The sequence below is a fragment of the Cervus canadensis genome, chromosome 7, assembly GCF_019320065.1.
Source record: "Cervus canadensis isolate Bull #8, Minnesota chromosome 7, ASM1932006v1, whole genome shotgun sequence".
In the NCBI taxonomy this organism is placed as follows: domain Eukaryota; kingdom Metazoa; phylum Chordata; class Mammalia; order Artiodactyla; family Cervidae; genus Cervus; species Cervus canadensis.
Genome location: NC_057392.1, coordinates 26,681,242 through 26,693,676, shown reverse-complemented (window position 1 = coordinate 26,693,676; position 12,435 = coordinate 26,681,242). Strand labels below are relative to the sequence as shown.

Genomic DNA, 12,435 nt, shown 5'->3' with positions numbered 1-12,435 from the left:
GAAACTGGAGCCCCTTATACAGAGTGAAGTAAGCCAGAAAGATAAAGAACATTACAGCATACTAACACATATATATGGAATTTAGAAAGATGGTAACGATAACCCTATATGCAAAACAGAAAAAGAGACACAGAAATACAGAACAGACTTTTGAACTCTGTGGGAGAAGGTGAGGGTGGGATGTTTCAAAAGAACAGCATGTATACTATCTATGGTGAAACAGATCACCAGCCCAGGTGGGATGCATGAGACAAGTGCTCGGGCCTGGTGCACTGGGAAGACCCAGAGGAATCGGGTGGAGAGGGAGATGGGAGGGGGGATCGGGATGGGGAATAAGTGTAAATCTATGGCTGATTCATATCAATGTATGACAAAACCCACTGAAATGTTGTGAAGTAATTAGCCTCCAACTAATAAAAAAGTTAAAAAAAAAAAAGAAACTAAAAACAGAGTTACCATATCATACTGCAATCCCATTCCTAGGCAAATATCCAGAAAAAAACTAATTGAAAAAGATAAATGCACCCCAATGTTCACTGCAGACCTATTTATTTATAATAGCCAAGACATGGAAGCAACCTGAGTGTCCATCGACAGATGACTAGATAAAGAAGATGTGGTGGTGTTATTTCACAACACATACAGTGAAATATTACTCAGTGATATAAAAGAATGAAATAATGCCATTTGCAGCAACATGGATGGACCTAGAGATGATCATATTCAGTGAAATTATTTCAAATAGATTACTCATAAGTGAAATCTAAAAAAGATACAAATGAATTTATTTTCAAAACAGAAACAGACCCAGAGACACAGAAAACAAATTTATGGTTAGCAAAGGGAAAGGGGATGTGGGAGGGCTAAATTAGGAATAAGAGACACACAGCACTAAATACACAACAGAGAGCCAACGAGGCCCTGCTGAGCAGCACCTGGCATGCTGCGCTCAGCTCTGTGGCAGCCTGCAGGGAGAGAGCCTCTGTGTGTGTGTGTGTGTGTGTGTGTGTGTGTGTGTGTGTGACTGCGTCGCCGTGCCGCACCCCTGGGCCCTGAGCGTGTGTGTGTGTGTGTGTGTGTGTGTGTCTGCGTCGCCGTGCCGCACCCCTGGGCCCTGAGCGTGTGTGTGTGTGTGTGTGTGTGTGTGTGTGTGTGTGTGTGTGTCTGGGCCCTGAGCCTGTGTGTGTGTGTGTGTGTGTGTGTGTGTGTGTCTGTGTCTGGGCCCTGAGCCTGTGTGTGTGTGTGTGTGACTGCGTCGCCGTGCCGCACCCCTGGCACTGACACAGCACTGTGGAGCGACCACAGCAGCTCATCCAAAGCGTTTAGAGCAGAGCGTCTTCACAAACCTGAGGGAGGTAAAGATTTCTGAGAATTAAGAAAACACTGTTCATAAAAAAATTAAGTTTTTGTTTATTAAAAACGGCTACTAAGAAAAGAAGCAGACAGGCCAGAGTCTGGGGATAAATACTGGCACACGGGTGACAGAGGACTGACGTTCACTATGTTAAAAACTTCTACAGCCCAATAATCAAACATCCCGGTAACAAATGGGCAAAAGACTAGCAAGATGGTCACCAAAGAAGATACGCGAATGGCTACTGAGCACATGAAAAGCCGGCCAGGCCAACATTCTCAATCAGGAAGAAGTCAAATGAAAACCACTACATACCCATTAGAATGGCTAAACGCGCATGAAATGGCAAGGATGTCATGCAATTGGATCTCTCATAACCTTGTGGGAATACAAAATGACAGAACCTTGGGAAACTGGTATTTTCTTAAGAAAGAAAACACACAAGACACCCTATGATCTGGCAATTGTAAGTAGTGACCCCAGAAAAACGAAAACTTATGTGTATAGAAATTGATACAAAATGTTCCCAGTAGCCTTATTGCTAACAGTCCTAAACTAGAAGCAACCCAAACATCCAATGACAGGTAAATACAGATCAATTATGGTATTTCCATTCAACGAAGGACTGTGACGCAATAAAATGGAGTGATTTCTGAGACACACTACGGACAAATCTCCAAAAATAATGTCTGTTACGTGAAAGAAACAAAATAATAAATACTTCAGGATTCCACTTATATGAATTCTGCCTATGAACAGTCAAAGCTAACCTAGGATGACAGAAATCAGAAACTGAGAGTGGATGACAGAGGTGATGGGAGTAGTCTACATCATGTTTTAGGCAGTGGATATACTGCTGTAAATAAAAATTAAAACACAACAGTGAAAACTTAAAATACCCATCTTGTACATAAATTATACTTCAACAAAAAAGTATCATTTATAATCTTAAATCTTCACCCTCTCCCACCAAAGGAAAAAAAAATAGCCAGTAGGTATGGATCTCATTACTAGGAAGCCAAAATGGGCTCTTGAAACAAAATGAGAACTTTAAAGTAAAAATAAAATCACTAAGGAAATAACCTCAGGAAGTGCACCCAAAGACAGTACATGCACATCTCTTCATATTCATGGTTAAAATCCCTAGTGTATCTTCATAATGTAACCATTTGGTTACAGATTTGATTTTTTTTTGTTGCTGGAAATTTATTTCTGTTTAAAAAGGAGTAATTATTTTACATTTTAAAAAATTAAGTTTCTTAAGTCAGTCGTTTAACTGCAGCTTGGGAAAATCTCATGAAATCTACAGTTACTTAATGTATATTAAACACAGGTCAAGATACTTTCAATTTTAAGGGAAAAAATAATCTACTCTTCTGAGTGAAATGCTCCCCTCAAATAATTTAAAATAATAATAATAATAGTTCAATTTTGGGAAAATGATAGGTTACAGTCCATTGTGACTTAACTGTGGTTTTATAAGGCAGTGATTGAGGAAATGAATAAATGTTTCATTTACATAAAGAAAAAAAAATTTTAGCAGAAGAAAAAAAGACTTCCAACTGGAAAAAGTAGTAGTAGTATGTATCAGAGAGAAAGAAAAATGTAAAGCAGGCATCATATACTCCATGCTAATTAAAAATGAACTGTAAGAGCTACTCTGAATGCTGGTGAAGCTAAGGAGGACTCCCCTGGGAAGAGGGGCCATGGCTGATGGAGGCACGTGGACAGAGGTGGAAGGACCCAGGATGTCCGCTTGGTATTTTCCATCCCTTCCTGTGGGGAGCAGGCGTAACTGAGCTGCTGGGTATTGCGCTGCCTCAAACGTTAGAGAACAAGGCAGAATGCAGCAAGTTACAAATCAGTTGTGAAAGATACCGTTTTACATATATATATATTCTTATTAAAAACCACTTGATATCAGAAGTTAAGGCTCCAGAGCTGAAGGTGAATTACAGCAAATGAGCATCACATCACCTTCAGTTCACTGGAAATGACACCTGGTGGCAGTGTCGCTAAAACTCAAGGGCAAAATAAAAACTGTAGCAAAAATAAAATTTCTTACGTGTTAAAATGCAGAACTACAATCATAAAGTGTCTGGTGTGTGTATTACAATCATATATTTATACAGTATATTCATCTAATACTAGAAACAAACTAGGTGACAAAACATATGATTATTTTCAGATATATAAAACAAAGATGTAAATCAAGATGCAAAATTGTCACCATTTATTCTACTAAACTGACATGGTTTATTTTAGACGCCTGAAAAGTTCTCAGATAGGAGAAAATTACTAAATATCCAACACATTAAAACCCTCACTTTGAAAGATTCTGGAGATGTGAAATCCCCGTTATCCAAGCTAAGAAACTGAAATCTACCAAAGGACCATCCAGTCAGTGCAGATTCTTATCACAAACTGCTTAAGTCAGAAATCCTCTACTCTCATCTGAACTACAAAAAAAGGCCATTCACTGCAGTTATGACTTCTACTGTTCCCAGCTGCAACACTCTTAACTGCGATTTCAATGTATACCCAAACCAGGAGAAACCAGGAGAAAGGTCAAACTGACTGACTCTACTGTGGAAACAAGGCATGGTGATTTGATCAGCAGTCTCAAAAGGCAGGCAGACAGTTTCAAAATGAAGACTTAAAGAGACTACTGAGCATTAACCAAACATTGTTCAGGTCATACAGATAGCTCAGGTCAAGCTAAAACCAGCTTGTGAAGAAAATCTATACCCAAGTCATCAACAGAACTACTGTTAACAGCCGACTTCAGTAACACTGATTTCAAATAAATTAAAAAATGTGTTATAAAAGACAATCAGTGAAAGTAACAAAGGCTCAAAAATATTATTTCCCTATTTTACCCGTTTTCCGTCTTTGGTCTTCTTTAAGTTCCAAGTGCCATCTGGCAACTTCTCAAAGAACTTTCTTGCTTTTGGTGCTTGGTCAAGAATATGAGCAGGCGGAATACCCAGAACTTCCACTATTTTATTCATCTGATCTACCTGTATTAAAAACAAAAACAAAAAAACCTATAATTTCTACTGTAAAACATCCTACATCTGGCTCATCCATTCACAAATGATAAAGAGAGTTTCTCCTGTGTGTCAGGCACTCCTGTGGGCAGTAAATACACATTAATGAACAAAAGAGATAACGCCCCTACCTCCCCAAGTCCCACATTCCACAGAGGGGAGGGCAGACGATTCAGCAAACACATACATACATCTATGGGATGGCAGGTGATCATGGATACAACAGAAAATAAGGAATGATTGGATGGGATTGCAAAGTTAAAGTTTGGGGAGAATGGGAAAAAAAAAAATGAAAGGCTTAATAAAGTGTGGACCCAATAAAAAAGTATCTTTTAATGTGCAAATTTATTCACTCAAAAACCCGAAGGTCTACTATATGCTAGAAACCATGTCCACTGGAACAAAGACAAAAATCTTTGCCAGAAGTTTATGTTACAGAGGAAGAGATCATCAAGGAACACACACATAATCAGATCTATCGGCTACTAAGAACAGGGAGAAAATTAAAAGGACGTGATAGCGAGGCGGGCACTGCAACTTAAAACAGGGTGTCGTGAAAGGCTTCACAAGCAGGTGACAGGAGAGAAAAGCGAGGGCCAGAGTAAAAGCCCCCAGGCACGAACGTGTGGGCCCTCTGGCCTCCAAGGGACCTGAGAGGGGGCTGTGTGCTGGGGGGACCGGGCAGGGAGATGGACAGAGGGACAGGCGGAGAGAGGTCGGGAGGCAGAGAGAGGGAGGGGCTTCCCAGCTACTCAAAGGGTTCTGGTTTCACCACGCGTGAGACGGCAGCCACCGAAGCTTCACAGGTGATCTTAATGGTGCTTAAGTCCATGAAAAAGGTACTATTACCTTTATATTATTTATTATTCAAAGAAACACACTACAGCAATTACTGCCAAAGAACAGCTCACTGGCGAGAGTAAAATGAGCTAGCAGGAAGGAGGAAGGGACAGGTTTCTGACACTACTTGACTGACGTGTCATGAAATTTCATTAGCCTTTCTTTTCTCATGTATAAATGAATGGACTGATCATAATCCGCAATGGTTAATTTTTCTTTAAAAACAAAACAAACAAAAAACTCCACAAACAAACAGTTTTAAAGACAATGAAAGCACTTCCTCCAACTGTACAGAGCTTAGACCCCCCTTCTCCCTTGCCCTCACCTTCCCACCACTGCCTCTGACCTCCAAAGATCTTCTAAGAACACAGACCGAACACCTGTTGACTACAAGAATTACGCTTTGTCTGCAGCTCCAAAATTCTGGAGTCCTAATTTACCCTAAATTATTCAGATCAAATGTATCTATCAATCCCACTGGTCATCATTTATTAATACTTTAATTCCACATCATACTCTCAAAATTTAGTGTTTTTAGGATCGTTCCTCATTTCATCACTATCATCTTTTTCTGTTATTATACTTAAAATCTGTAAAATTTATACACCAAAAGACTTAACATTTTCTAATGTAATTTACTATTCCCCTTCACTGGTAGATTTAAAGATCTCACTTCCCATCTCATAATTCTAAACTCACCATTATATAATTGAAATAATTTTAAATGGATAAAGAAAGTTTAAAACTGACCAAACACTTGAATGATTTAGGTTGATAAACAGACCATTTTCCTAAAACCAGCTTCCAGGTCACACTGTCAGAGACTGAGAACAGAGAGAAACCACATACGCACCTCATTGGCTCCACTGAAGAGAGGCTCTCCAGTGTGCATTTCCACCAAGATGCACCCGAGCGACCACATGTCAATCGCAAGGTCATAAGGCATTCCCAGCAGCACCTCTGGAGACCGATAAAAGCGACTCTGAATGTACTGGTATATCTGAAATAGATTTCAGGAACAGTTTAATTGGAGTCAACACTGTATAAAGAACACAAGTCTAACATGAACAGAAAAAAAATAACTGGGTTATCAGTAATGTTTACTGATTTCAACATTAGACTATGAATATTGTTTTAAAGAACTAAATGTTTCAAGGGAGTGGTAACTCTGACTCAGAAATCCAAAATATGCATATATAAAAAATTCAAGCCCTTTATTTAGTTCAGTCCTAACTGGTACTCAAGATATATCCTAAAAAATTCAAGCCCTTTATTTAGTTCAGTCCTAACTGGTACTCAAGATATATCCTAAAACAATAATGCCTTATTAGAAGAAAATATGATTGTGAACAGTTTATTTCCCTGCTAACTACTCTTTGCTGCTGTGGCTACCACTAATTTAACAGCTAAATTATATTTAAATTAACTTAAAGAATGAAATTTCTTCAGGTTAATTCGAAGTGTTAAGAGTCAAACTCAGCACAATGTAATTGAAAATTCAGACATCTGTACTCTACTAGTCTCACAGATAAATCTAGAAACACAGCCATGCAAAGATTCAATTGGGGGTCATTTCTGACTAATCACTTCTTTACCCCGTCAGCCTCCATCCATCCTAAGACTTCCTAGAGAAAGAAAATCTTGAAATGGATTATTTGCAATGGAATAATCTGAGAATGTCTTCAGAGATCAATTCATCTTCACTTGGCCACTTAAAATTTGTATCCAGAAATATCACGAAAGCAAAGATAGCTTTATTTTAAAAGGGAGAAAACCAAACAACACCCTGCCAACTTAAACTGGGCAGCCAGTGGCACCAAGATGCTTTCTCAGAAAGCTGCAGGGGCCCGCCCCAAACTCCAGCTGAACCTCTGAGAATCAGCTCAGGAACCCACAAGCAGGTCAACCCAACCTTAAGGCCTTCTCGAAGTGAAGAAAGTCTAACTGAAAGGGACCAGGAAGAAGAATTACACTACCAAGTTTTTAGAAGCCAAGAGCACACTGAAGCCCCAAGACAAGCTACTACTGAGACTCGTGTTTCCCAGCTTATGAAAGAATTCTGTCACCTACCTACCCAGTCAGTGATCTGCAGAGCAGTAGTGGGGTATCTGCAAGGCTGTACCCTGCTACTTTCTGACATTGAGCCAGCAGACCTGGAGGAAGGCCGCTGCAAGTCTATTTCGGAAATGATTTCCCATGGGATTCTGACACATTTACATATCGCGTTGGCCAAAAATTTCGCTCGGGTTTTTCCAAGCAATGGAAAAAAACCTGAATGAACTTTTGGCCAACCCAATAATTAAAAAGTCACTGAGCTAAAGGTGTAGTGGTCTCCATCTGGCAGGAGAGAGATAGTAATGCTTGATATTAGCACAGAGTATACAACTTGGTTCAAATAGGAAAAAATTTTGCAAGTCTTAAAATCTATTCAAATAACTCAATGTAGGCACATATTTTCCATTTATAATATACTCTATCCCTTATTAACAACTACGAGCATCTCTTGATTTTCAGAGGCACTGAAACTGCAAACTTTGCTTCCTATTCCTTCCATTTAAAAAAATTATTTCAATACAGCATTGCTACCATAATTTGCAGGAAGTAACAAAAGGACAATCCTGTTAACTGGTGATAAACCCTTATGATTAAATTAACCTAGTTTATTTAAAAGCTAGAATAAAGTTGGACAAGACAGAAAATTTCACTAATTTGGAAAAACAAGAAATGGAAACCCAATATGAAACACTAATATCTGAAAGTCAGTTATGTTTTTACCTTAAAAAAAAAAAAAATGCAAGTTCAATACCTACAAGTAAACAAACATTTTAAATAAAATATTATCAAATAGTGATCCTTATTGGTTTCAAAAAGAGAACAACCTATAACTTTTGTTTTATATGCAAAACAGAGTAGTTTTCATAATGCTAGAAAGAACAGAAGGAAAAATTTGCTTTCCTATATCAACTAAACCTAAATCTACTTATTGCTATGGACATGTTTGCTTTTAGCACTCAAAAACATGGTTGTTTAGCACAAACTAATATGTCCATTGGGCTTCCCTCGTAGCTCAGTTGGTAAAGAATCTGCCTGCAATGCAGGAGACCCAGGTTCGATCCCTGGGTCGGGAAGATCCCCTGGAGAAGAAGATCCCATTCTAGTATTCTTGCCTAGAGAATCCCATGGACAGAGGAGCCTAGCAGGCTACAGTCCATGGGGTCACAAGAGTCAGACACAACTTAGCAACTAAACCAACCAATATGTCCATTAGCTTGGACACATGTCATAATTTATATCCATCCTGTTTTCTTTTAGCACACACATAATTTAACATAAACTTTGAAGAACAAATACCTTCTAATTCAAAGTATTACTATCAATGTTGCATTTAAAAGGTATTACCCAAAACAGGTATCAACACAGGTAATTCAAGATTTTAAAGATAACAACCCTGTAATTAGCTTCAAATTGTATACAGATTAGTAAGATTTCAGTATCTACTTACACTGTTTTACCAAATTCTAATTTTAAACCACAAGTTCTGCAATATACTTACCCTCTGCCCCAACTGACAAGAACTGCCAAAGTCAACAATCTTGATTGCACTGCGTTTAGGGTTACAAAGAAGGATATTCTCAGGTTTTAGGTCACAGTGAATGATACTAAGTTCTGGAGTCGCAAGGAAAAGCAGTGCAGTGCACATCTGTTGTGCAAACTTTCGTGTTAGGTTCAAGGAGACACCTCGAAAATTGGTGTTCCTCAACAAGTCGTAGAGGTTGTAGGACAGCATTTCAAAAACTAAACAGAGATGGTTTCGAAACATAAAGTGGCGTTTTAAATGCACTGAAAGAGAAAAACAAAATTTCCTTTTAAATTATACATACCAAAAAAAAATAAATGAGAATAACACATACGTGAACTCTACAATACTCTATAAAATGCCAATGTCAAATGCAGAGTTTATCAAATTAAAATTGGGAGATGAGCATTCTGCAGTAAGCAGCACATTCTGTCAGCAGTTAAGAATGTCGAAACTGGCCATCTGCTGAATCAATGTACTGTCCAGTGTCCGCCAATAAGCAGTGTAATGTAAGAAGTCCCACCAGAAGGCCCAAGTCAGGTCTGAAAACACAAGCAGCAAGCTGACACACTGCGAATAATGATTTTATCCTCACATGTAGGAGAAAACACTGCTGACTTCCAGAGAGCCCTACACCTCATGGCTTCATCTAAGCTCCACCCACTGGGATGTCCAGCCTATGGCAACGCTGTCCGTAGCAGCCCTCTCTGGGAAGGCTTTGATATATATACACAATCTGCTCTGCTAAGCCTTAGATCTCACCAATAATTTTTTAAACAATTGTCAAAGGAAGACTTTTTTTCTTTTAGGCAAATACAGCAAAGGCTTTGAAATCATGTTGTAAGGTACTAAGAGTTCATAATCAGTATATTTGATTATGTTCATCAAACTGGTACATAGGATTCTTATTCAAGATTGAAGCTTTGGGGAAATTTCAAAATAAAGCTCCATCACAAGAAATTATGAGTAGGCTTATGAATGGGGAAAGAGTATAGAATACATTACTTGGTGTCACTACTGACCTTCTTAAAAGGCTTAACAGTCAATAAACCACTTTGAAAAGTTGTGCTGTTAAGTGTTAATGCTAATTTCACACCAGAGGAAGTCACTGCCCTTCTCAATGACAGCTCTCACATATACCAAACTGAGCACCTGTAACTCAACTGAAATGACAGAAAACCACCATCTGTCAAGGCTACCTCCATTTTGGCCTTTTGGTATAGTTTAGACAGACATTTCTCTACAGATCCATCTGGAACAACTATGGCATCACTCAGTGTCTGGTCCCTGAGCACAGGCATACACTGCCGTCCTGGTGGTAGACCTGAACTGCCTCCCTGGAAGCTCGCCATTCTTGTTTTTAGATCATTCCAGACACAAATGATGGAAAGTCAGGATAAGTAACACAATACAACTACTACCATAGCTGTATAGGAGTCCACAGTACAACTCAACTCTCAGCAACAGTTACAGAAGAATGTCTAATATCTGCTCTTAATCACCAAGCTCATAGGTTTAAAATGAAGAACACAGCTCCATGTGACAGAAGATACCCCAGAGACATGGTCCAAGTAACAGTTTTGATCTAATTAAGCAGCAGCCACTAGAGGAGTGCAAAAGGTAACTGATGTCAGAATTCAAATGTAACTATGAAAATCCCTCTAAGAAGCTGTGATCAGAATGTTCTTCTGATGGAAGATCAATCCACTCAATCCCACTGATTCATCATTCACTTACTGAGCATCTATAAAAGTGGTGAGCACTAAAGGCACTGTCAAAGCTCAGACACAAACATGTATGTTCTGTTTTTTAAACTGAGCTTTGGGGGAAATGGAGGGTTGGCAAGACCCTAAACTGAATGCTTTTTTAACTAGACCATGGCAGGTACCAAATAATCCAGATAAGAAATTATGCTATGCGGTAAAAAAGTAGATTTTTTTTTTTTTTTAAAGTTCAAAGACTTAAGACTGTAAAACTCAGAGTAAATTGATCAAATCATTTCAAAATTAAAGTTATTTACACCATAAAAGAGCAATACAACTTCCAGCCACCTTAAATTTCATGTATTAACTCTACTGACAGGGCTGTGTCTAAAGTTCTCTGTGCTTTTTTCAGTACAGAACCTCAGTTTCTTGAGACACTGTACGTGAGTTCATCATCTTCCTAAGTAAGAACCTAAAAAAAAAACTCATCCAAGAGTATCTGTAATGATTCCTGCAATCACTAAAGTCAGTTTATTAAAAACAAAAATAATAATTATTATAAGTTAACCAAGTAGCTAACATTCTGTGTTTTCTTTCAATAAAGCAGAAATACATAATTACAATGATGCTATCAACATTTTCTCTACTATTTAAGCAAAACTTCAAAATAAAACACACAAGAGTGAAGAAGAAGAGGGGAGGTATGTTCAAAGACTGTAAGTCAAGCATCCTTAGAATGTCCTTCCTAGCCTCCTAAGGCCCTTGAATGGAGAAGTGCCCGCCTCACACTAAGTTCACTGAGAGTGAACAGCAAACACGCAATGAGTGTGAAAAGAAAGGATCTTAAATACAAATGTTATTACTATGGGTTATATCAGATATCTACAAAGACAGTAAGAAAAAAACAGTATAAGCTCATTTTATTATATCAATGGGGAGTGAAGGGTGTTCCATAAACGAAATCTATCTGAACCATACACCTTTAAACATCAATTTTTTGTTTCTGTTTCTATTATTTTGGGAGGACCAAGAAACATAACACTCTCTCTTCATTTCTTAAACAGGACTTTGCTAATAAAACTTAGCCTCGTGCTTATCAGGTAAAGCTAGCATTTCTGACGTGAGTTGCTAATATACATCTATTTTATTAACAGTCTATAATTAACTGGTCCTAAAGTCTTTATTCATTGTTGCTGTAGCTGAAGCTAAAATGCTTTCGTCAACTGATATGAAGGGCCGACTCACTGGAAAACACCATGATGCTGGGAAAGACTGAAGGTAAAAGGAGAAGGAGGTGGAAGAAAATGACCAACTCAAAGGACACGAAATTGAGCAAACTCTGTGAGATAGTGGAGGACAGAGGAGCCTGGTGTGCTACAGTCCATGAGGTCACAAAGAGTCAGACAGGACTTAGTGACTGAACAACAACAAAAGTCTGTATCTTAAAACTAACAGCATCTTGTTTTCACAGTTGGCAGTAATCTGATTCTTAGTGGCACATAAACTAATAGTGGTGTCTGACGATCAATGGTCTTGCTTTGATTAAGAACAGTATTAAAGAATGTATAATTAGAAGATGTTTTGCCCATGTATCAATTGGCCCTAGACTTAGACTTCACTAGTTTCATAATTCTTCTGGCTCCTCTTTCTGTACTCAAAAGAAACAAGACAGGATAAGGAAACAGACACAAGCTCTGGAGTTAGATCAAAGCAGATTAAGATTCTCACTCCAAGAACCCTGAAACCTTGGGTATGTTACTCTTTGTACAAACAACCTGTAATATAAGGATTCTACTATTAATTCCTTCTGTAAAGGACTGCTATGGCTACACACGATGGAAGAAAAGCATAAGGAACACAGTAGGAGTTCAAGAAATGTGGGCTACTATTTCTCAAGAAGAGCCTGACATC

The 12,435-nt window shown here is 38.4% G+C and overlaps 1 protein-coding gene across 7 annotated transcripts in view; it reads right to left on the bottom strand.

The window, feature by feature from the left end:
- DYRK1A (dual specificity tyrosine phosphorylation regulated kinase 1A) overlaps positions 1 to 12,435 on the bottom strand; it is a 144,290-nt gene that overhangs the window by 20,744 nt on the left and 111,111 nt on the right. For all 7 annotated transcript variants that reach the window (XM_043474721.1, XM_043474726.1, XM_043474720.1 and 4 more), the window contains 3 exons: positions 8,798 to 9,084; positions 6,098 to 6,244; positions 4,234 to 4,374 (listed from right to left, as the gene is read on the bottom strand). In XM_043474721.1, coding sequence (XP_043330656.1) covers positions 4,234 to 4,374; positions 6,098 to 6,244; positions 8,798 to 9,084 — 575 coding nt within the window. The remainder of the gene's footprint in view (positions 1 to 4,233; positions 4,375 to 6,097; positions 6,245 to 8,797; positions 9,085 to 12,435) is intronic.